The sequence below is a fragment of the Scylla paramamosain genome, chromosome 34 (genome assembly GCF_035594125.1).
Source record: "Scylla paramamosain isolate STU-SP2022 chromosome 34, ASM3559412v1, whole genome shotgun sequence".
Classification (NCBI taxonomy): domain Eukaryota; kingdom Metazoa; phylum Arthropoda; class Malacostraca; order Decapoda; family Portunidae; genus Scylla; species Scylla paramamosain.
In genome coordinates, this window is record NC_087184.1 from 3,722,415 (window position 1) to 3,749,665 (window position 27,251).

Below are 27,251 nucleotides of genomic sequence, written 5' to 3' on the forward strand. Positions count from 1 at the left end.
TGCTGTATACCTTTCACCTAACTCCTCTGACTATAAGAAATTCTTTGACTATTTAACTTCCAAAGTGGAGAACATTCTGACCCTCTTCCCTTTTGCAGAGATCTCCATTCTTGGAGACTTGAATGTTCACCACCAGCTTTGGTTTTCCTCTCCCTTCACTGACCATCCTGGTGAACTAGCCTTCAACTTTGTTATCCTCCACGACCTAGAGCAATTGGTGCAACAACCTATTCGTATTCCTGACCGTCTTGGAGATACGCCCAACATTCTTGACATTTCCCTGACCTCTAATCCTTCTCCTTATGCTGTCACCCTTTCTTCTCACAATCTCATATCTGTATCTTGTCCTATTGCTCCAATCCCTCCTCAGGATCCCCCTAAGCAAAGGTGCCTCTGGCGTTTTGCCTCTGCTAGTTGGTGGGACCTGAGGAGGTATTTTGCCGATTTTTCTTGGAATGATTACTGCTTCCGTGTCAGAGACCCGTCTTTGTGTGCTGAGCGCACAACAGAGGTGATAGTGTCTAGCATGGAGGCGTACATTCCTCACTCTTTTTCTCGTCCTAAACCTTCTAAACCTTGGTTTAACACAGCTTGTTCTCGTGCTATACGTGATAGAAAGGTGGCCCTCAAAAGGTACTTAAGCCTTCCATCACCAGAATCTCATGCACTTCATATTTCTGCCCGGAACCATGCCAAATCTGTTCTTCAACTAGCCAAAAACTCTTTCATTAACAGAAAGTGTCAAAACCTTTCAAGATGTAACTCCCCTCGTGACTTCTGGCATCTAGCCAAAAATATCTCCAATAACTTTGCTTCTTCTTCTTTCCCTCCTTTATTTCGATCAGATGGTACCACTGCTATCACATCTATTTCTAAAGCTGAACTCTTCGCTCAAACCTTTGCTAAAAACTCTACCTTGGACGATTCTGGGCTTGTTCCTCCCTCTGCTCCACCCTCTGACTACTTCATGCCACCTATTAAAATTCTTCACAATGATGTTTTCCATGCCCTTGCTGGCCTAAACCCTCGGAAGGCTTATGGACCTGATGGGGTTCCTCCTATTGTCCTCCGAAACTGTGCCTTCGTGCTTGCACCTTGCTTAGTCAAACACTTTCAGCTCTGTCTGTCAACATCTATCTTTCCTTCTTGCTGGAAGTTTGCCTACATTCAACCTGTTCCTAAAAAGGGTGACCGTTCTAATCCCTCAAACTACCGTCCTATTGCTTTAATTTCCTGCCTATCTAAAGTTTTTTAATCTATCCTCAACAGGAAGATTCTTAAACATTTATCACTTCACAACCTTCTATCTGATCGCCAGTACGGGTTCCGTCAAGGCCGTTCTACTGGTGATCTTCTGGCTTTCCTTACTGAGTCTTGGTCATCCTCTTTTAGAGATTTTGGTGAAACTTTTGCTGTTGCCTTGTACATATCAAAAGCTTTTGATAGAGTCTGGCACAAAGCCTTGATTTCCAAACTACTCTCCTATGGCTTCTATCCTTCTCTCTGTAACTTCATCTCAAGTTTTCTTTCTGACCGTTCTATTGCTTGCTGTGGTAGACGGTCACTGTTCTTTTCCTAAATCTGTTAGCAGTGGTCTTCCTCAGGGTTCTGTCCTGTCACCCACTCTCTTCTTATTATTCATTAATGATCTAAACCAAACTTCTCGTCCTATCCACTCCTACGCTGATGATACCACCCTGCACTTTTCCACGTCTTTTCATAGACGTCCAACCCTTCAGGAGGCAAACATTTCACCCAGGGAAGCCACAGAACGCTTGACTTCTGATCTTTCTAAAATTTCTGATTGGGGCAGAGCAAACTTGGTATTGTTCAATGCCTCAAAAACTCAATTCCTCTATCTATCAACTCGACACAACCTTGCAGACAACTATCCCCTCTTCTTCAATTACACTCAACTGTCTCCTTCTACACTGAACATCCTCGGTCTGTCCTTTACTTATAATCTGAACTGGAAACTTCACATTTCATCTCTAGGTAAAACAGCTTCTATGAAGTTAGGCGTTCTGAGACGTCTCCGCCAGTTTTTCTCACCCCCCCCCCCACCAGCTGCTAACTCTGTACAAGGTCCTTATCCGTCCATATATGGAGTATGCTTCACATGTCTGGGGGGTTTCTACTCATAATGCTCTTCTAGACAGGGTGGAATCAAAAGCTTTTTGTCTCATCAACTTTCCTCTAGCTGACTGTCTTCAGCCTTTCTCTCACCGCCGCATTGTCGCATCTCTAGCTGTCTTTTACCGCTATTTTCATGCTAACTGCTCTTCTGATCTTGTTAACTGCATACCTCCCCTCCTCCCGCGGCCTCGCTGCACAAGACTTTCTTCTTTCTCTCACCCCTATTCTGTCCACCTCTCTAACGCAAGAGTTAACCAGTATTCTCAATCATTCATCCCTTTCTCTGGTAAACTCTGGAACTCCCTGCCTGCTTCTGTATTTCCACCTTCCTATGACTTGAATTCCTTCAAGAGGGAGGTTTCAAGACACTTATTCATCAATTTTTGACTACTGCTTTGACCCTTTCATGGGATTGGCATTTCAGTGGGCATTTTTTTTTATTGGATTTTTGTTGCCCTTGGCCAGTGTCCTTCCTACATAAAAAAAAAAAAAGTTGCTCTAGGTCGTGGAGGACAGGAAAGGTAAAGGCTAGTTCACCAGGCTGGTTAGTAAAGGGGGAGGAAAGCCAAAACTGGTGGTGAACATTGAAGTCTCCAATAAAGATCTCCGCGAAAGGAGATTGAAGCATTTAAATTTACTTTCCTTAGAAATGTGTACATTAAGAGGAGATCTGATCAAATGCTTTTAAATGGAATAGCGGATTTGACAAGGGTGACATAAGCGAAATCACCTCTGGGTCAGTAATTGGGATAGGGCAAGAAATAAAGGGTTCAAACCTGATAAATATTAGATTACAAAAAAGTTATACGTAGAAATTTGTTCTCAAATTGAGTGACAGATGAATGGAATAGACTTAGTAATCGAACTGTTAGTGCTGAGTCATTAACGAGCTTCAGAAGATTAGATAAATTCATGGATGAGGGTCACTGGTGGAAATAGGTATGTTTCATGCCGACTATGCCATGTGTATGTCTGATGGGTTTTTTTTCCATGCTCCCTTATATATATATATATATATATATATATATATATATATATATATATATATATATATATATATATATATATATATATATATATATATATATATATATAAGAAGTTGCAAGAGACCAGGTGTAAAGGTGGCAGTCTTTTTATGAAACATACCTATTTTTACGATCACCTCTTCCATAAATTTGTCTAATCTTCTTTTAAAGTAAACAATGGCTTGATACTAACATGCTGATAACTGAACTTATTCCATTCATCTACGAGGCGTTCGCAGTGGTCTGGAAAATTAGCCAAATTCACTAGCAGACTTGATTAAAAAAATAAATAAATAAAAAAATAAAAAATAATTTGTGCCATCAAACATTTTTATCTACCATCATCAAGCGGAGAACAAGAAATATTGCAAAGCGAGCTAAATACTTCACACATTATCTCGAGTTTGGCTTGTATCATCATCTTGAGATGAATACTGCTTTTCCTCTTTATACGAATAAGTTTACTTTATCCACTTACATTATAAAATTAACATAAAACAATAAATCCTGGCACATATTAAAGAAATAATCTTATCAGGACACTGGTAAAAATTGCCTCGAGATCGTATCTCCCGCATCCTCTCAGAGTTGACGCTTGTCTATTTACATTGTGTTTTCCATTGTCTTCCATGAGTTGCCGCTTTCTTCTTTCTTTGGGAATACAACCCATCCTTTCACACCTTAGTTCTTCTTTCATGATACGTTCGTACAATCATCCACAACACATGTATAAACCTGGGTTTGGCAACAGCACTGGACACTCATAATCTCCCACCTCGGGTTTTTTGATGTTTTGGAGAAGTCAGCGTATCTGCTATCGGATCGGTTTCGGCCGTCACAGTATACCTGTAGCACAAATAATACTTACTCGACTTATTTTTGGGATTTGACAGATAAAACATTAGTCCTTGCAGAAACAAGCAGAAACAAGGAGAAAAGTTTTAAACTAAATAAGTAGCAAAGACTAGAAATAAATGTGAAACCCCTGAGAGCACAATTGCTAGTATTTAGCTTATAATAACTTCTGTAGAGTATGTATCATCAGATCCCGAGGATACTGTTAGCATAAACACTAATGATTAATATTTTGTAGCACATAGGTACAGTACAGTAAGACGTAGCTATCATGAAAGGCGGTTTTAGAATGTTTATCTTCAGAGAATTGTGGGAGAGTATAGCGAGTCCTGCATTAAAACAGCCGGCGATCATCCGCAATTCAGGCCATTGCGAAGGCCCCAAATTGGTTTATCCCTTACTGCATTTAAATATAAATTTAAGAACCTTGAACCCACCATTTTTTGTTCTATTTTGATTACTGGTACTATTTATGTATCACTGTCCGTAACTCTCTCTCTCTCTCTCTCTCTCTCTCTCTCTCTCTCTCTCTCTCTCTCTCTCTCTCTCTCTCTATATATATATGTGGATAAACTTTAATTTTTTTTTCCTATTTCCTTTAGTTGCATTGAGCTGAAATTGAAACCTATGAAAGAGTGAAAGTCATAGTCCACCATAAAAGACTGGGAGTTGAACATAGACCGAGACATGGTAATATTTTGAGGACAGCGGGAGGACTTGCCGTTTGAGGGTAGCTTTGTCCTCAGTATGCTGGATTCTTCTGTTTGACCCGCACTAGGCTGGTGTTGTAGCCTGAGGAAGTTGACCCGAGAGCCGTAACAGCTGTTACCAGTGTCAGTAGTGACCCACAGATGGGCCTTCGTAGGTTACTAACAATATATATATATATATATATATATATATATATATATATATATATATATATATATATATATATATATATATATATATATATATATATATATATATATATATATATATATATATATATATACACACACACACACACACACACACACACACACACACACACATAATATCCACGCGGTTTAATGTTGTCAGGTGAAACTGTTCTGAATATGTGAAGTTTGCCTACATTCAACATGTTCCTTAAAGGGGGGACTCCACCAGTTTTTCAATATGTGTATCTATTTGTAACTTCAAGTTTGTCTTTTGTTTACATACATTTTTAAAATTCATCAACAAAAAGATTATTATACCCCTATTAACTCTTTTTTCTTTTATCTTCAGTATGGATTTTGTAAAGAATGTTACATTGGCTTTGCATCTTGTTCATCCTTCCTTATAGATTTCGATGAATCCTTTGCTGCTGGCTTAGATAAATGAGCTTTTTACATTTGGTATATAAGTAAATTTTTAATTCCTAAGCTTCCCTCATCCTTTCCCAATCCACCTCTGAACTTTTCCCTCAAGCTTCCTTTCTGACCGTTGTGCTGCTGTAGTGATAGACAGTCGCTATTTAATGTTCTGTTCGAAAGGGTTCTGTCATATATATATATATATATATATATATATATATATATATATATATATATATATATATATATATATATATATATATATATATATATATATATATATATATGATCTCAGCCAAACTTTGTGTTCTGTTCACTCATATTCTAAAGACTTTTCCCTCCATTTATAAAAAGGACCAATGTAGAAGGAATTAAATAATGGCACCGAAGGGTGGCATAGACCACCTAACTTCTGAACTTTGTGACTGCTGAATAGGGCAAAGAAACATTTTGATCACCATTTCCAAACCTCTTCACTTTCTTATCAATGTATTTTTCCAAATAGTTTCTTTATTTTATATCCAATGCATATAAAAAAAAATTGTATATATATATATATATATATATATATATATATATATATATATATATATATATATATATATATATATATATATATATATATATATATATATATATATATATATATATATATATATATATATATATATATATTTAAAAAATAAATAAAGACAGCTAGCTATGTACTGAACAACTATTATATACGCACTGTTACGACTACAAATCCCTCCCCTCTCATAGCTGCCACTGACTGCAGTCAGCTTCCCTACTCTGCCTCCTACGCAATGTAGTGTAGGGCCCAAGTACGGGTTACAAAGCCCTTCTGGTCTCTTGCACCCTGTTAACAAATGGTCATAACACCAGGTTCTGCTCCCCTTTTTGTCCACCACCTGGGTCAGCCTCCCTACACTGCCACTTCCAGTGCAGTATAGTGCGGAGCTCACATTCACCTCCACAGGGTCCTTCTGACCTCCTGTGGTGAGTTACACAAGTGAGGTTGTCAGCCTGTTTCACCTCCCACAGGCAAGGGAACACCATGACTGCCAAATCACTCCAACAGCTGGGAAATAATTGAGAGCCACATTCTAGGAACCACAGCTATGACAAACGACAAACGACAGACATATAAGGATTATAATTTTCTATGGAATACCGCCCTCACAAACTACAAGACAAATATCCCTCCACATCCATAGAATATTATCTCTCCTTCTGCCATGCAACCCCATCTGCGTCTTCTCAGAAGAAGAATCATGGCCACCCAGGACCGACTAGGCTCAGAGAAGAAGTAGATGCTTCTCCACCGCAGGTATCCTCTAAGTCAAGAGTCCTTCAGAGAACACTGGAACCCAATAACATTTAACAATACAACGAAAATCATACACGGACGAGAACAACCAACCCACAGATAGAAGAGTGTCCAATAACAGCTCTCCAGCACGCCAAACACTCGACTCACACAGGCGAGGAATCACGCCGTAATATACCTCTGGAGTGTGTTAGAACAGACGACACTCAAAGGCAGGTTTATGGAAACAATATCTTAACTAGTATTAGCAGGAGCGTACTACAGTAAGTTACTCAAGTAATATTTAATAAAAACAAGCCCACTATATGTATTCTAACTCCCCCTTGGTCTCTTCCCAAAAACATTGCCTTTATCCACACGCCTGGTACGCTTAATGTATGGACGCTCACTAAGAAACGCCACTCCAGCCTGCGCGCCTCTCACAAGGTGGGGGAAAGTCACATGACAAAGAAGGTCGGGGGTACAGGAGCGGGATGGGGGAGTGACGTGTTGTTCCCACCCCGCTACGCACTCACCACGAGTGGCGAGCCACAGAGACTTTCTTAAAATCATTGTGAGCGTATTATAGGGGCTGGATGGATTCTTATTACTGGGCAATGAATAATATGTAGGACTCAAAATGAAAGAACAACTGGAACTAGGGGAATTTAAATGAGGAATGTTAACTTTAGATTAATATAGAACTTATACAATAACTGGCAGGGCTTGCCTACTCATCTGGGACGCATCTATGACTGCGATGTCCCTGTGTCTCTTCTCCTATGTCCTTCCTTCCTTTGCTACTTACGCCCCACATAGCAACACTGAACAAACCTGAACTATCCATAAGCAAAACTCACATCTCAGGTCTTGCAACAACACCAATAAAATTGGGTGTCATGTGTCATCTCATTCAGATTTTCTCCTCAGAGATGCTTACTCTATATAGGAGAGGGACATTATTCCGCCTTGAAAGGAGTACGGCTCTGATGGAAAGGCTCTTATCACACGGGCTTACTAAATAGGGCGGAATGAAAAGCTGTTCTTTTCATCAGCTTTTCTGACTGACTGCCTTCAGTCTCTACCGCAATGTCGCATTACCTGTTTTATATATATATATATATATATATATATATATATATATATATATATATATATATATATATATATATATATATATATATATATATATATATATATATATATATATATTTTTTTTTTTATTATTATTTTTTTTTTTTTTTCCCTAGTCATTGGTCTTTTGAACTTGCTGACTGCTAGTTTCACCTGCTACGGCCTCGCTGCAAAAAACTTACCACTTACTTCCTTATTATGTCACTAATTGAAGAATTAACCAGTATCTTCACTCTTATCCTTTTCAATGGTAAATTTGAATTATTTTAAGAGAATAATACCGAGACACGTTTGAAAAATAACATAGTATTAATGTAGTAAATTCACATGATATAGATTATTTTCAATTTATATTATATTAATATAGATAAAAAAAAAAGTTAAGGTTGATTGGTGATTTGATACAAACAGCATGAAGTGCTAGCTAATATCTGCCATTAAGAATTATAATATGAATATGTCACTGAATCTCTTGATATTTACACTCAACAGACTCCAGAAGAAATACTGGGGACATGAACTGCAGGATAATGTACCTCGTGCTTCCTTCACTGAACTTTTACAAAGCGACTCAGCTCTCCTAGCCTTCCTGGAAGATCTGGAGATATTGGGCGTTGTATTAGTGTCAGATGTTCCAGCTGAAGTGGATCAACTTCTTCTCCTCACCAATCACATCGGACACATGAAGATTACTCACTACGGGTTGGTCTTGAAAAAAAAAAAAAAAAAAAGTAACGTGTTCATAACTGCTTTTGTATTACATTACACTTCTATAGGCATAAGAGATTTTATATATTAATGCAATTGAAATGTAAATTCTCTAATCCTGGAAATTACAGCACCTCATCAGAAGTCACAATACACGAACATGAAACCAGCTGACAAATGGAACTCAAAATATTGCGTAAATGTGTTTGGGTGTGGGTGTGGACTGGGAGTTGAGGGAAAGAGTCATTAAGTTAAGAGGAATAGAGTTTGAGTTAAAAAAATGGAACTTGTGGTCAGAAAGAACATTACAACTAATGCTAAGGATGGAATAAAGAGGAAATGAAGCTACGAAGGAAGGTGATTGAAATATAGAGATAGAAGCTCGTAGTTATGAGGAAGAAGGCTAGAGTTAAGGCAAAGAAATATAGGAAGGAGGTTGGAGTTGATAGATGTATATATACATATATATATATATATATATATATATATATATATATATATATATATATATATATATATATATATATATATATATATACGCAAACGAGGAAATGTTACTGGATTACTGTGAAAGAAGGAATATGACAATCAAGAACTGGGAATTTGAAGATTTAACCACATTGAAAGGAAATAGAGTAGAGTCAGTAATAGACTATATATTAGTTAATGAAGCTGCAGAGAAAAGAAAATTAAGTTTTTGGTCAAACAAAGACATTGATATAAAAGACCATATAATAATAGGACTGACAGAGACAGACACAAGGAAAGAAGAAACAAAAAGAAATCACAACATGGAACCTAACAAAAGCCAAATGACTCAGTACAGCGAAGACCTCAATGCCACAGTGGAGTGAAGAAAACATAGCAGGCAGAACAATTAGTAGATGGTAAAAAGATATCAAAGAAAAAATCTTGGAAAAGGGAAAAGAACACATTGGAAAAAAAGAAAATCAATATAAATGGCAAAAAGCTAAAAGGATAGTGGGATGAAGAGATCAAAGAAGCTATACAGAGAAGAAAGTAGGCCAAGAGAGAACAGAGAAGGCTAAAGAGGATTATGGAGAATGAAGGGAAAAATAATGTATGAGGCATGGCATCGGAAGTGGACACAATATATGATAGAGAAAAAGAAGATCCAGCAAAGGATACAAAACAAAATTATTAAATGGGAAAAGAACAGAGCAGAAGCCATAAATAGAGGACAAAGAAAAAGAGAAAGCTGGAAAAAGCTGAAAGAAAACCTAAAACCCCCAAATACAAGAAATATTAGACTCGGAAAATGAAGGTGGAAGAGAACGAATGAGAGATCCAATAAATCATAGGTAACTTCTGGGAAAAAATATAATTCAAAGAAAGAAAGAGGAGACAATATATATATATATATATATATATATATATATATATATATATATATATATATATATATATATATATATATATATATATAAACATGTAATGGCTGAAGAACTGACAGGACAGGAAGTAACATAGGCCATCAAGAAGCTGAAGGACAGGAAGGCCGCAGGATGCGATAACGTAGTGGCATAATTTTTAAAGCAAGGAGAAAATCTGAAGAAAACACTACACAGCCTGTTCTCTGAAGTTTTTGAGACAGGAAAAATATCTGAAGACTGGCGAAAGCAGAGTGGAACTCATACACAAAGGAGGAGGGAAGGACAAAACAGAAATTGGAAATTACAGGCATATACTGATGATGTGGTGCTCATGACAGAAACTAAAGTGGATATGGACAGACTACAATATATTGGAAATGAATATGAAAAAAAAAAAAAAAATGGGATATGAAATTTAGCAGCACCAAATCCAAAGTGATGGAATTCAACACGCGGGAAGAAGGGCAGTGGGTGCTGGGGAATGATGTGCTACAAGTAGTGGAAAGCTTCAGTTATCTTGGAATAGAAATAATAAAAGAAGGAATTGGGGGTAATACTCAAAGGAAAATCAATGATAATACTCAAAGGAAAATCAATGAAAGTAAGGCAAGGAAAATTATGCTGCCTTTATCTCGGCTCAGCCTTCCTAGTCTACCTCCTACGTAGACTGATGCGGGGTCACTATCACCTCCACAGGGTCCTTTTGGCCTCCTGTGGTGAATTACACAACTGAGGTCGCCAGACTGTTTCACCTTCTGCAGGCAAGGAAGTACCACAACAGCTGGAAAAAAAAAAAAAAAAAAAAAATCGTAAGCCACGTTCTAGGAAGGTCAGTTACAACAAGGTACACACATGCAAAAGGTTTATAATAATCAGCGAACAACCCGAACGAGACAGGCTGCCCACGTCCATAGACTATTTTATCCTGTGGATCAGTGTCATTTGCAGCCTCCTAGAAGACAGGTCTCTACCACCAACGAGCTGGCATGGCCTAAAGGAGGGAGTAAACTTTACTGCACAGCAGAGAATTTATAATCCTCTGAGTCCACAGGTCTTAAAAGGAACTATGAAACCCAGTAACATTTAACATAATAAAAATACTACAGACACAGGAACATACAGCCCACAAAGAGGGAGATCCGACAAACTCTTTCCACTACACCAGATAACCGGACAAAGCCAGGGAGTTGGTGATAATATTTCTATCAAGGTCCATGGGCCACAACACAGGCAGGCTTAGGGAGGCTCCTACCGCTTCCTATATCAACAGGGGCTACTGCTTCACTATGCAAATAATGTATGATTAAACTAAAAGCCCTCTAATCTATATTTCCCCCTCCGTCTCCGTGCCTTGCCTTGCCTCTCCTCATGTACATCTGATCTCTGTAGGCACTGGTCACCAACTAGCTTGGGAACGGAAACACACAAGCGGTCACTCGGCTGCAGGAGGGAGATGTACAGGGGAGGGACAGGTGGATGACTCACCATCCCTCGCCCCATCCCCTTCACGCTGAGAACAGTAATGACTTTACTAATTTTGCTTGCTACACTCTTCTAAAGAAGCTAGTGGCAATTTAACTGTAGCAGGATGTTCAATTCTTTCTAATCTTTCAAACAATAGCAGTCCTAACTTTATGCTCAAAAGGGGAGCTAGGGGAAGATAAAAACAACTAGGGCAGCCTACTCAGAGGGTGGTGTGCTAGGGGAGGTTCCGCTGCCCTGCTCTTCGTCCCGCCTCTTCTTACCTTTCTTTTCATTTCTTTCTAATAATTTACGCAGTACATAACACGCCCTTCTCCAATAGAAAATTTCATTAGTTGCCCACAGGTTATAAAATTTTTGTACCCACAACAAATTCAAAACTCAGCACATAATTAATCACGGCGCATTCAAATTATGAATCAGAGGCTACTATAACACTAACAAGTACAATCATCAAGAAACAAACAACAAGAAACAAAAGGGCTCCACCTTGGCCCTCCACACTCAAACTGCCGTTTCTTTCTCCTCCTCCTACTCCTCTTTCTAGACTTGTCTCTGGCTTTCAATTTGGACCTGTGATCTCGGTTACACTGGTGTGTCGTTTTACTCCGGAAGGGAGTCGTATCACGGTCACATTTCATACAACACTTATCTTTCCTCCTCCGCCTCCGTCATCTACTCTGTCCTCTGCCATCACTGCTTCTCCAGTCTCTCACCTCTCCGATTTTCTCTCTCTACTACGCATCCTATTTCTTCTGCACTTTCTCCTCCGCCCTATACAAATGCAAGAGTCACCAAGCAGTGACAACTCTACACCTTTCTACACTCAATGCACCCACTAGGGGCCGTAGCCTCCAGATGATTCATCACGGCATTGGCAGGCAATACTCTTCCTGTCTGAACAAACTTCTCCATTGGACTGCCAAGCAAATCTAACTCACTAGCCCCTTCAACTCTCCTCACTGGAGAACACATTAATGTCATCTCCGGGCCTTCACTGTTTATCACGTCACTCCGCCTTGCTCGCTCCTGGCTCTGTAGAGCCGCCATGCCACACCCATAAAACGAATAAAATAGACGTGCCACTTCCTCGGCAAAAATGAGAGGTGCCTTCTGGCTGCTCTTAATAAAACAAAGTTGTAATTCCCGGGTGTAACACAACCCAGCCTGCTTCCCAACGTCAGGTACAGCAATACTATCACACCTCATTCCACTCGATGACAGGTATCGCCGCATCGAGCTGCTCCCCTCCAGGATGTAGCACACCATTCCCGCACACGGAGCCAAACTAACGCATGCGGCCAACACATTACAATAATCACCGGTTCCAACATGAGCCTGGCCAATGTGCCTCTGGGCCAGCCCCACTGGTCCCAGCGACTGCTCCTGTGTGCAATCCTCTCTCATTAAACCCAATCGATACCTTGTCGCTTCGAAGAGGACGGCATCCATCATCACATACAACACTGCTCAGGCCCAGCACCTGACAACAACTGAGGCCTGAGGGTGCTTTCCGAGTGGCAAGCAGCACATCACTGGCAGCCTCATTTATTACTACCTCCCGACGCTGCGCCGTAACGCTCGAGCTATCATCATCATTACAACTCACACAGGAAGAGTCGGTTACATCTCTCACAACCCCAACAATAGGGGAAACAACACCGGCCATAACACGATGGAGAGGGGCCCCCCAGACAAGAGTTCATCAGGCTTGCCAACCTGACCCAACGCGGTTACGCTCAACGGACGTGGCCACACCCAGCCACCAGAATTGCGGCAAACGCTCCTGAGTCATACTGACTCAGAAAACGGCCAAACATCAGGCCGCTGCGTGCTGCTAGCACCCTTGCCTCCTGAACTGAGGATGGTACACTAAACTGGAGCTTCAAACCTCTGTCCTCCTCTCTCCGACGGCTAAACAAAATATTGCTATCGCCTAAAACAATCTCCACCCGACTGCTTCCTCGCCATCCTCTCCTGCCTTGGCAAGCAGTGGGGCAACACGGTCCTGAGGGACGGAACCCTCCTTTAGGTACACTGATAGCCGTAGCAGTAGCTGTCAGCACAGGTGACTTAGTACCTGAGCAAACACCCACTGTGTCTGGTCCCGGCAGAGGAGCAGCCTGCTCTCCGCCTCCGGTACACTCCGTAGGGGAGGAAACTCCCACGTCCCTAGCAAAGTCACGAGCCTCCCCGCCCTCGGAAGCGATCCCTAACACACCAGACATACCAGGCTGGGGTCCGGACTGAATACCGGCACCCACAGCCTTCAAGCCAGTTGACAACTCCACTTGAGTGCCATCTTCTAGACTCTAGAGGCTCCGCAGGGTGAGGCAAGCCATCAAACAATCAATCTAACTCCAACACTCCAGCCTCACCCTCGACGACATTCTCAACAAAGTCATATGCTTCTTGCGGTGGCTCTGTGGTTGTGCAGTCAGCCCCAGTACACTGACGCAAAGACGATTCTAACTCTGACTCGCCCAAACATTTGCCAGCAGCGGGACAGGCCCCTGGGCACTCTGTCTCCACTGCGGCATTAACACCAACACTGCGCTCAACCCCAGGAGTCACGGAACCCATAAGCATCCGGCGCCAGGAAGCTCGCCTCGCCTTAGGGCGAGTAACAACAGATACAGAATCAGGTACACCAACAGCCTCCACATTTGGGACGGGGTTCATGGATGGGGACTACACCAAAACTCTCCCAGCTACCAGATTATTCCCTAAGAGGAAATCAACACCAGCCACTGGTAGGTCCTCCGCTAGCGCCACCCGCGCCTATGTGGTCGCTAGTGGGCATACAAGCCTCATCGCCTTAGCGAGATTCTCCACGGCGTTAATTCCCCGGCATCACACTGGCTTGTCGACTCGCCTCCTAGTAACATTTCTGCGCAACGACTACTGTGCCGCCGTCCCCCAAAACAGCAATCCCAACGGTGCCCTTCCGCAAAAATGGACGGCACAAGTCCAATCCAGACCTCACGGGGAACAGTGAGGTAACAGGAGAGGGGGCAGTACTCCCTGCCTTTCCACCTTCACAACAAAACACGGACAATCTCCTCACTCTCAACACGTCGGTCGTGATACAATCAAAGCCACCGGTTTCTGAGGGGTCTTGGAAGCCGTGGCTGTCACTAATTTAGGGCAATTTAATTTAAATTGCCCAATATTCTTGCAGTAATGACACATAGGCTGCATGCTGTACCTGGGAGTGCTATTTGCATGCTTCCAGACTGTCGTGTGCTGGATGGAGACTTGTTGCCTACAGGACTTACTTGCCTAGACTCATTTCCAAAGCCAGACAAACTGACAAACTAGCGCCTGCCGCGCCTCCTGACAAACTGTCACTGACCCTACCAGACGTCTCACCAATCCACCGTGGCACAGGTCGATGTGCCAGCACGTGGTCATTTGCCCACGTAGCTGCCTCCTTCAGGCTTTAAAATTTCTACTCCCTGAGCAGCAGTACAATCCTTTTTATCGGTCACATTAATAAATTGCTCCATCACCATGAGCTCCTTCAACTCATGGCAGGAGATGGCCTGCTCGAGATAGGTTTCCTCGAGATAGCGAGCACACTCGAGACACGAATCCCCAGGCCTCTTCTTCCCTCCTCGGAACTGTAACCTATAAACTTCTGGCCGCAGTTCATAGGCTCTCAGGATGTTAGCCTTAAACTCCTCATAATCCTCCAGATCCTCTACTGACATCCTATCAAAGACTTTTAATTCTAATGCCTTGCCCTTCAGCATATTAGCCACCAGGCCAACCCATCTCTTCTGAGGCTCTTGAGACCAATCAAATTCTGAGGCCTTATTCTCAAATCGCCTAAGCCATTCCGTCATCTTCTTTTCATCAAACTCAGGAATCAACTTAAAACATAGCACCATCTGCCTTTCTACTGTGTCTTCTTTCATTACTTCTCTCCTCATACCATGAAGTGAATTAACCTCAATCTGAGTCTTCTCCAGCTCAAATATTCAAATATTCAGTTTTTCTCCGCCTCCTCTCTCTCATATATCTTTGCCTCCTACTCCTCAACTAACCTCAGCTCTTTCTCTTGCTCAAGTAATCTCATCTTCTCGATCTCAAGCCTCTTGGTTTCTTTCTCAGCCTCAAACCTGTTGGCTTCCTTCTCGGCCTCAAGCTTCTTGGCTTCCCTTTCAGCCTCAAGCCTCCTCAGTCTTCAATCTCCTCTCCTCGGCTTCCAATTCAAGCCTTCTTAATTCTCTCTGCCTTTCAGTCTCTAGCTCCATTCTTCTCATTTCCAGTTTAAACCTCATCTCCTCAGACATGCCTTCTGTCTGGGAAAATTCTCCAATACTATGGGCATGTCTTACACGTTCGTGGGCACTATTGGTAGGATTATGTGTCCTCACGACGAACCAAGTCAAATCTACACTGCCACCTCTGGCAGAGGCAGGAGACTCGGGTCGTGAGCCACTCCTGTTACCAGCCTTTCCCTCCATAGTGTAAGATGAGTGCGGGCACACAAAGGACAAGGAAACGAACAAGCAGCTGTCTCCCTCATGTGGCTACGAAGCACCAAGCGATCGTGGCAACTGTTACAACCACAAATCCCGCCCCTCTCACAGACGCCTTTATCACGGCGAACTTTCCTCAGTCACCACCTACGTAACTTAGTGCGGGGCCCAATTCCGGGTCACAAGGTCCTTCTGGTCTATTGCACCCTTTTCACAGTCATGACACCAGCCCCTCTTCACGGCTCCCTTTATCTTGGCTCAGCCTCCCTAGTCTACCTCCTACGTATACTGGTGTGGGGGTCACAATCACCTCCACAGGGTCCTTTTAGCCTCCTGTGGTGTATTACACAACTGAGTTCGTCAGCCTGTTTCACTTTCTACAGGCAAGGAAGTACTACAACGGCCAAACCACTACAACCGCTGAAAAAGAATCGCAAGCCACGTTCTAGGAAGAGGCAGTTACAAGAAAGGACACACACCTAAGAAATTTATAATAGTCTGTGAGCAACTTCCCACGAGACAAACCGTCCACGCCACACAGACTATTATATACTCCTGGGGATCAATGTCATTTACAGCCTCCTGGAAGACAGGCCTCTACCACCCACGAACCGGCAGGGCCTGAGGAGGGAATAAACTTCACTGCACAGCAGAAAATTTATAATCCTCTAAGCACAGAGCCCTTAAAAAAAGTATGAAACCCAGTAACGTTTAACATAACAAAAAAACTACAGACACAGGAACATGCAGCTCACAGACAAAGAGGGAGAGCCAGCAAACTCTCTTCACTACGCCATCTACCCGGACAAAGCCAAAGGGTTGGTAATATTTCTATCAAGATCCATGGAGTACGATAACATAGGCAGGCATAGTGAGGCTCCTACCGATTCCCAACATCAGCAGGGGCTACTGCTTCACTAAGCAAATAATGTATGATTAAATTAAAAGCCCTCTTATCTATATTCCCCCTCTGTCTCCGTGCGTTGCCTCTGTGGGCGCTGGTCACCGACTAGCGTGGAACGAAAACATACAAACATTCCTACTCGGAAATATACAAGCATCTCATCAACTCCTCTCCTCTAACTGACTGTCTTCAGCCTCTCTCTCACCGCCGCAATGTTGCATATCTAGCTGTCTTCTACCGCTATTTTCATGCTAACTGCTCTTCTGATCTTGCTAACTGCATGCCTCCCCTCCTTCCGCGGCCTCGCTGCACAAGACTTTCTTCTTTCTCTCACCCCTATTCTGTCCACCTCTCTAACGCAAGAGTTAACCAGTATTCTCAATCATTCATCCCTTTCTCTGGTAAACTCTGGAACTCCCTGCCTGCTTCTGTATTTCCACCTTCCTATGACTTGAATTCCTTCAAGAGGGAGGTTTCAAGACACTTATCCATCAATTTTTGACCACTGCTTTGACTCTTTTATGGAACTGGCATTTCAGTGGGCATTTTTTTTATTAGATTTTTGTTGCCCTTGGCCAGTGTCCTTCCTACATAAAAAAAAAAAAAAATCTACTGCGGGAGGGGGTGGGGGTGAACAGGGGAGGGACAGGGGGATGACTCCTCTTAACTCCCTGTCCCCTTGCACGCTGCGAACAGCAATGACACTTTACTAATTTTGCTTGTTACACCTTCCTGAAGGGGCTAATGACAATTTAACCGTGGCAGGATGTTCATTATCTTTTAAACAATAGCACTCCCAACTTGGTGGTCGGAAGAGGAGCGAGTGAAAGATAAAAGCAACTAGGGCAGCCTACTCAGTGGGCAAGGGTTGGGGGTGGCCCTCCTCCGCTCTGGACTCTATCTTCGTATCACCTCGTGTCATCCTGCTTCTCACTTCTTTCTTATAATATATATATATATATATATATATATATATATATATATATATATATATATATATATATATATATATATATATATATATATATATATATATATATATATATATATAATCATGTGCAGCGAGTTAAACAGTAGAGGAAAAAGCGAAGAAGAGGAAGAGGGAAGGAGATTTGAAACGAAGAGAATCCAGGGCGGCGGAGGGGTCCTGCCTGTTGAGTAGGTTACCAGATTTATTGTTTTATTTCCCGGGCTTCCCTTTTGAGCATCATGTTGCGAGTGCTATCATTTGAAGGAATATAAAGTAAAGAATGACATAATACAGTTAGATTGCCAGTATTTTGAATGTTCAGGCAGGTGTAGAAAGCGAAATTATTAAAATCTCTCTGCTCGTAGTGTGTGGCAGGTAGGCTCGACACATTACTCTCCCATCCCGTTCCTGTACCCTCCCCATTTCTTCTTTGTCATGTGACTTCCCTCTAATATGAGAAGCGAGCAGGTAGAGTTCATGTCTTAAGGCCGGTTTACACTAGTCCGTTTTTACGGATCCCATTTCCGTATATCGTCCAACAATGATGTCACCACCGTTTCCGTTTGAGCGACTGTAGTGGGAACCTGGCTTAGTTTCTGCCTCCGCTTGAACGGACGCCGTCAAGTGGAAGAGTTGAACAGAGGTTAACTTTGTGCGTACAGACAGGCACAGTGGTGCACGTGCTAATATTCTGAATGTTCTGGGTATAGTACTCAATTACTGGCAAAATATTATTGAATCAAAGCTTTGTAACGTGGTAATGCTATATTGTAAATTAAACATTTTTACGCTATTCGTGGAAAAAGAAGGGTGACCTTGGTCCCAGTATGAGGTGCGGCAACACCGCGAAGCATGTATACACAAGCACATAGATGGACTGGACAGGTTTCAGACCAGCAAACTGCAGAAACGCAACAAGCCTCACTCAACAGCTATGATAATAAGTGTATTAATAACTGACAACCAAAAAAAAAAAACTAATATAACCTACCATTTTACCACACCATGCAATGACGCAGCAGACACTACTGACCCCGCCTTGGCTTGTAGGATTCATTAGCGTGTAGTTACTTATATTTCTTTACTGTGCAATAAATGACACTCTTCTCCACCTCAATGGCCTCTCTTCGTCAGCTGCGAGCAGCAAGGTGGCAAGAAGTATACAAATTCCTTGTCGAGGAGAGGTCTCTTCTCCGCGCGGCCATGTTGACAAACCATGGATACAGTGATGGCGGCCAATTTCTCCCTTTCGTTACGGACTCCGTTTTTGTGACGTCATTGTCGGACAGTGAACGGAGACTGAATCCGTATAAACGGACTAGCTAGTGTGAATTGGACCTTAGGGCCGATTTCAGTCGCTTAGTAACGTTCCCAAGCAAGAGCCTTACCAACCTGGTAACAGGCATTACCAACATCCTGATCCGATTTCACAATTGTTGTTTTCGTGGATTCGGTGATCCCCAACCTGGTAACGATCACATTAAAACGAATACCTCTGATTCGGTAATGCTGGTATGCCGGAGCCCTTTATCAGGCAAAATGAGTCAGTTCATGACAAAAGAGCTGACCACGCCAGCACTAAGAGAGAGAGAGAGAGAGAGAGAGAGAGAGAGAGAGAGAGAGAGAGAGAGAGAGAGAGAGAGAGAGAGAGAGAGAGAGAGAGAGGCATGGGAAATTGAAATACATCACTGGTGCCTTCAACACGCCATATACGTCTACTGCAAACATGGTTACATTTTGTTATTTAAATTCTTCCCTTTGAATATTTGTCTAACATTCGCCAAACTCTGTTTATGCTAACCAGGCACATAATAAATAATCTGTTTTTCTTTTCTTCATTGCTGTACACATACTATGTTAGATTGAAATACTTCCGGTTTTATGGAAAAAGCCCAAGCCTACAATTTTTTTTTTGAGACTGATTATTTATTTTCAGAAAATATATGGTGTGTTTTTTTGTTTTTGATCATGATCTACCCATTAAAATTAATGGACACGGAAGAAAACCTAGCCCTCTGATGAAAATGGTAATGTTATTTCAATATTGTTATGACCACAAATCACAGCCCCTTAACTAAGCTGCCACACCTGGACTAGCTTCCTTGAGCTACCTAATACGCGGACTCAGTGCAGGGCTCAAATACAGGTGTACAGGTTCCCTTGTAACTCCTGCATCCTTTTCACAGCGGTCATAACTCCAGGTCACACTAAGTTAAGGTCGCCAGACTGTTTTACCGACCCACAGACAAGGGAAATACTCCAGACAACACTTAACACCCACAGCTGCGGAAGAAACGACAGCCACATCTAGGAAAAAAGTAAAAATACAATAACATATATATCGTCGAGGTATAATACCCCGTTGGACTTCCGCCCACTGTGCATCGTCTCAAGCCAATTAGTGTAGTTTACTGCCTCCTGGACGGCAGGCCTTGTCAGGACCTGAGGAGAAAGTAAAGTTCACTATGCAGTTAATTACTTTGGTCCTCTGTGGCTGAACTGAATCAGGCCGCAGTAGCATTTAAGACAAAACAGGGTCACTAACAAGAGACAAGAAACTACTACGAAAGAGTGCACACAGGATGGTCAGCCACCGCTGACTGCGCAAAGTCGATTTGTACACTCATAAGAACATAAGAAATAAGAGAAGCTGCAAGAAGCGACCAGGCTTACACGTGGCAGTCCCTGTATGAAATATACATACCTATTTCCATCTATTATCCCCATCCATAAACCTGTCTAATCTTCTCTTAAAGCTCTCTAATGTTCTAGCACTAACAACATGATTACTGAGTCCGTTCCACTCATCTACCACTTTATTTGAGAACCAATTTTTTCCTATCTCCTTCCTAAACCAAAATTTTTCAAGCTTGAACCCGTTGTTTCTTGTTCTACCCTGGTTGCTGATCCTAAGAATTTTGCTTACATCTCCCTTGTTATAACCCTTACATCACTTAAAGACTTCTATCAGGTCCCTCGCACAGCCAGGAGTCACTTCCCTGGGTATAGTGTGAGTAATACACAACTATCCTCACTGGCAGACTACTATGGAGACTCCTATTCTATATAAATAGGCTGGAGCATATACAGGTAATGATTCACTTACCACATTACGGCAACTGACCCAGCTAACTATTATTCTGCTCTAGTCTCCGTCAAATATTAGAGCATGTCTCAGTACGTCTGCTCCTTCCATGCACCAAATAGTGACACCGTGAGAAAGCCCTCCAAACACTTTTCCGCGCTGCTGCTAGGGGGAGGGGTACAAGGAAAAGAGGGGAGGGGGTACGACACACGCACGTACGGACACCCGCCCACACACCGTTCCCCGCGCGGTCTTTACTTGAATAAATCACTTTACTTTTGAAAATTCTACTGATGAAAAAGGGGCTAGATAAATACTGATTACTTCTTTGTCAAGGGCAACTCTTCTGCTGTAAACTATGTGAGACTCAAACTGACTGAACAAATAGAAATTGGGTGAATTAATTGGGGAATGAGAGTCTCTGGGCATGGGGATTCTTTTGGTAAGTTTATGGCAGCCAGTGACCACTCTTAATCGTACATTTGGCGTTCCAACTCTAGCTCTCTCTTATATACTACGTTCGTCTTTTTATGTTGCTTTATCTCGCTGCACATTATATTATCTAACTTAGGTGAGAAATTCCATACACCCTATGCATATGTGAGGATTATTACAGTTTTTTTTCTTTTTTTTTTTTCTTTTAACCAAGGAGGCCTAGCAGATGAAATAAGGTGACAGAGTGATGTTTTCATCAGCTGATAAAGTGAGCTCAAGCCACCATCCAAATTATTCTTAAATTTTATCATCTTACTATTATAGCGTAAAAATTTTTAAATAATTTTAATATACAATTTAATAAGTAATACAAGTACAAGAGGATAAGAACTTGTGACATTTACAAGAAATAAATGCATTGGTAAGTTCCATTGGGGAGGCCCAGTAGTTCCCAAGCCAGGTTTACCAAAGGTCCTAATTTTTGGAAGAGATCAAAAGAAACAACGCCGCGAAAAACGTGTGAAATCGGATTTGTTGTTGGTAGTGGACATCACCATTCATTGGTAATTATCACGACAACAGGAAGCGACTATGAAATAGGCCCTTAGTCATGTTTGGTTACTGGTAGGACTGGACGGGAACCAGTTCTGATGGTTCCGCCAAGAACCGCTAGGAACTAATTCCGAGTCTTGGAGCTGATTCCGCCTTAATGGTTCCAAACAAATACTGATGGTACATATGCACGAATTAAAATATTTATATAGTGTTTAATATATGTATGGAATCACTAACAATATTTACCAGTGAACGAAGTAGTGTAATACAATCAAATATGAATAAGTGTCCCTGTGTTTACTATTCAAAGAAATTGCGTGAATAACACTATGTAACAAAATTGTCCTTTGCCTTGTAATTGGCCCCAAACCATAACTTTTCAGTTATTTCCATCTAAAACAAAATAGAAAAAAAGTTATTTTGATCCTAAAATTTTGCTTTTGCGGTTAGAACAATGAATTTACATTTATAGTATGGGTTACTATTGGCTGGGTTTCATGTCAGGTAAAGGCCTTTGCAAAATCTCAATTGCTTATCTAATTGTTTTTGAAATGTTGCAAATAAGTTAAAACAATGAAAAAAAAAAGAATATAAAGTGTCCTAAAGATTTTTTAAAATTTTAATAAGATCATTCTTGAACTGACCAGGTTTAGCAGAAAATTTCTCATATTTAGAAGAATTTGCTTACATGTTAGAGATCTCAAATCTCCCAGAATGTTCTACCAGACACTTTTAGAAAGTTCTAGAAAATTTTAAAACATTCTTCTCACCTGTTTTCTATCCGGACATTCCATCTCCCACTGTACCACTACCACATAGTGCTGATCTTCCTGTACCAGCTTCTCCAGAAAGAAGTCAACTATCAGAAGAAAGCAGCAAGTCAGAAGATGAGCTAAACAGAGAGGAAGACTGTGACATCACAGATACAGTTGCAATTGGGAGGAATCCTTACTGACCAAACTAAAAAGACCCCAGTGACCTCATCAGAGATCTTTGTTTGACAGTCAAATGTTGAGCTTTTGATTTCAAGTCTGAAGGAATAGGATTTGATGACACTTGATGACAGTGTGTTAGTGACCAGCCAAAGAAAACGTCTCAAGCATTTCTCCAGCTTCTTTGTAAAGGAGGACAGGCTATGCTACTGCAATGATGTATCAGGGTAAGGTTCGTTTGGTCGCGGCCGTTTGGGCACGGCTCGACTCGGCCGTTTTGGCACCGGCCGTTTTGGAGCAAGCCTATTTGGCGACGGACATTTTGGTATCTAACAACTTTCCTTTATTTATAAAGATGCCTATATCGACACGTCTAGTGGATCTAACTTAAAATACATCAGTTATAAATTAAGACCTTATATACACATATTTAGAAATTGGAAAATTAGCTCTTTCCTTGTTTAGCTGTTTACTCAACCACCAAACTTTGTTTAGCTGGTTTACCAACCAAGGGCATCCGAGTTAGTGGTTAATCTCATTCCAGTTGGCAGCTGGAGCGGGTCCGCACTCCGCTGTTCCAAGTGTTTCGTTCAATATATATATATATATATATATATATATATATATATATATATATATATATATATATATATATATATATATATATATATATATATATATATATATATATTACTAAACCAATTGTTCTTTTCATATAATCTTTAAAGTAAAATAATTCCTATAACCATATGTGACGGATGAGGAAGTGTTAACGAAACGAGGCAAAGAAAAATTTGCTCATAACGGATTCCTTTACGTCTTTGATAAAACAAGTAAAGCTGACAGCGAGGTGAAATTTTGGCGTTGTGACCAAAAAAACCGATGCAAAGCACAGCTCCATACGAAAGATGGAAACCTGGTGAAGGAGCTGAACAGCCATTCGCATGATGCTTCTGCTGCACAAGTAGAGGTTGCTCTCGTGAAAAAAAAAAAAAAAAGAAAAGCACGGGAAACCCTTGAGTCACCGACTGTAGCTGTTAATGAATGTTTGACAGACATATCCCAAGCTAGTCTACCAGCCATTTCTAATATGTCTGCTTTGAGGAAAATGATACGCAGAAAATGTAATTCAGTATTGAACGCTCCCACCAATCCAGCTGATTTACACCAATTGATTGCACCAGAATGCTACATGATATATGTCCCTCAACCTGGAGTGGAAGAAAATTTTTTAGTATGATAGCGGCCCTGGTCATGACCGGATATTAATCTTTGGAAGACAGAGCTGGCTACAGCATTTAGTGACATCTGATATGTGGTTTGCAGATGGTACATTTAGTATTGCTCCCAGCGTCTTTTCTTTAATTTATATAATTATGGTAAAAAAAAACACAGAGGAATTATTCCTACGATTTATGCTCTTTTGCCCAGCAAGCAACGCACCACATACGTGAGAATGTTTGGGTTATTGAAAGAAACAGAACCCAACTTGCAACCCAGTTCAATCGTCTGTGACATTGAACAAGCTGCGCACAGTGCTATGAGAAAGACATTCCCTGATGTTCAAATAAAAGGATTTTTTTTTTTTTCATTTAGCTCAAAATATGCCAAAACATCTAGCTAATTTGGGGTTCACTAATTTGTATAACACTGATTCAGATTTCTGTTTAAAAGCTAAAATGATTATTGCTATTGCCTTTGTACCTTTGAACAAGGTCGATGAATATGTGGATGCTCTTGCGAATGAACTGTCTCAAAAATTTCATGATTTACTAAACTGGTTTGAAGATACATATGCTGGGCGTCCGAACAGACGAGAAAATGAAAGACGAGCACCTTATTTCGCTGTGAGATTTGGAACCTCCATCAGAGAACATTAAATAAGGAAGACCGCACAAACAATAATGTTGAAGCAGCCCACCGTCGACTGAAATATGAACCTGGCATGCAATATCCCACTATATGGAAATTAATTGATGGTCTGTGTAAAGTACAGAAAGGCAGAGATCCTTATTATGAAAGATTACTAGCCGGCCATGCACCACCACAAAAAACTGAGAAAGTATAGAGATGCATATAGAAGAATACGTGAAACTGTTCTAAAATTTGAAAACATGGATGCTATTGAGCACTGGAGGAGTCTTGCTCACAATTACCAAATTAACTAAAAGTGCGTAACAACTTTTAGTGGTTTAAAAATAAATTTTTTTAAATTTCTGACAAGTTAATTTTAAAACTTTCTAACGCTATACAATTGATTTACAGTTTTAACCTTATTTTTAATTATTAGTTTTAAAACTTTTAAAAGTTCTACTTTTAATTTAGCAGATTTTAGTTTCTTTCTTACTTCTCACTTCGATTAATACTGAATTTTGAAAAATATTTTCCGTAAAATGGCCGCCAAAATGGCCGGCGCCAAAATGGCTGAGCCCAATTATTCCACGGCGCCCAAACGGCCGCGCCCGAACGGTCGCGCCCAAATGGCTGGGCCCAACTGCCCCATTCCGGATGTACCAGGCTTGTTTGATGCTATTGGAATTACTTGCAATGCAGATGAATGGAGACTCTTTATTGACAGCTCCTCCAAAAGCCTGAAAGCTGTACTTCTGCATAATGGAAACAAATATCCATCTCTGCCTATTGCTCATTCTGTGCATCGTAAGGACTACAGCAGTGTAAAGCTTCTACTGGAAACTTTGGAATACAACAAGTATGGCTGGGAAGTTATTGGAGATTTCAAGATAGTGGCTTTCTTGATGGGACTGCAAGGAGGTTTTACCAAGAATCCCTGTTTTCTTTGCCTCTGGAGCAGTAGAGACAGAGCAGCACATTATCAGAGAAAGCATTGACCTCCAAGAACTGACACTACAGTGGGAGCACACAATATCAAACATGAGCCATTGGTGAATTCTGAAAAGGTTTTGTTTCCTCCACTACACATCAAACTGGATCTCATGAAACAGTTTGCTACAGCTCTTGACAAGGAGTGTGTTGCCTTCAGATATCTTCAAGAATTCTTTCCTAAGCTTTCAGAGGCAAAGGTGAAAGCTGGTATCTTCACTGGACCACAAATAAGGAAAATTATGGTGTGTTCAGAATTTCTATAGAAGCTCACAGAAAAGGAGAACAAAGCTTGGGAGTGTTTCATAGCTGTAGTACAGGGCTTTCTTGGCAACAGCAAGGCTGATAACTATATGGAACTGGTTGAAGCTTTAGTGAAAAGCTATGGTGAGATTGGCTGCTAAAGATCCATATCCTAGATGCTCACCTCGACATATTCAATGAGAATATGGTAGCATATTCAAAGGAACAAGGGGAGCGCTTCCAAGATATAATGAGTTTTGAACAGATATCAGGGAACCTTCAATGAAAACATGATGGTTGACTGCATTTGGGGGCTCATACGTGAAAGTGATTTGTTGTATTCACGCAAATCAACAAATCTTAATTTTTAATCCTAAAAGTTAGTTTCAGAAGTTTTAAAATAAATTTTTGTATCATTTGATTTTTTTTTTGTCCCAAAAATGGTGTAAATGTTGAAATTTAAGTATTTTGGGGCAAAAAATCATTCTAAAAGCCAAAAAAGAAAAGTTTAACAAGAATAATGGACAATTTCTATTGTTTTGCAATTAAAGAGTTGGAAAATAACACTTGCTTGTCAAAGACAAAAAATATTTCGTTTATGTTAGCCAATAGGGGGCACCTGTTTAGTGTTGCCATAAGCGTAATAATTTTTTTGTACTTTGATTGGTAGATACCCAATGCGACATAAGAGTTAAGACTGCCAAATAAAGGGGAGGCTGTGTCCTTTGTCCTCATGAGTAAATAAAAACTTTATCTGCATAGATATATAAAATATCTTACAAATGGATTGTTCTGTAGTCGTGCCTGTCTCGCACCAAGGATATTTCAAGGGCAGCGAGTTAAAGGTGTACTTATCGAGATTATATCTAAATTTGCGGTATTAGAGAAGCATTTATCACACTTAAACTTTGTTAATTAATAAAACAATGACATCGAAGCGAATTAGATCAGTTTCAGTGTGGAATTGTATAGAGCACATGTTGTCTGATGCTGTATCGTATACTTAAGTCTGTAAAGACAAACTGGAATGCAATGGAATTACATCATACATAAAACACCTCCGCACTAGACACCCCACTGAATATGCGGGTTGATATAAACCCAAGCATGTATATTATTGAACAAATCCTGTGTGAGATAAGAGTAAACATCAACTAAACAGTGCACCCATTCACTATCCATCCCATAGTCTCGGTTTCTCAGGTGTGCTGAGCACATAACAGTGATAGTGTCTGACATAGAAGCGTACATTCCTCACTCTTTATATCGACCTAAGCCTTCAAAACCTTGGTTTAACACAGGCTTGTTCTCGTGCTATACATGATAGAGAGGTGGCCCACAAAGGGTTCTTGAGCATTCTATCACCTGAATCTCATGCGCTTTAAATTTCTGCCTGAAATTATGCCAACTAGCCAAAAACTCTTTCATTAATAGAA

At 40.9% G+C, this 27,251-nt stretch overlaps 1 protein-coding gene across 17 annotated transcripts in view; it reads left to right on the top strand.

Annotated features, from left to right (window-relative positions):
- The window catches only part of LOC135090048 (gamma-butyrobetaine dioxygenase-like), a 91,249-nt gene that overhangs the window by 41,051 nt on the left and 22,947 nt on the right, over positions 1-27,251 (top strand). For 16 of the 17 annotated variants that reach the window (XM_063986297.1, XM_063986291.1, XM_063986299.1 and 13 more), the window contains exon 6: positions 8,272-8,481. The exons of the other annotated variant lie outside the window; for it this stretch is intronic. In XM_063986297.1, the coding sequence (XP_063842367.1) occupies positions 8,272-8,481 (210 nt within the window). The remainder of the gene's footprint in view (positions 1-8,271; positions 8,482-27,251) is intronic. 17 annotated transcript variants of the gene reach the window in all.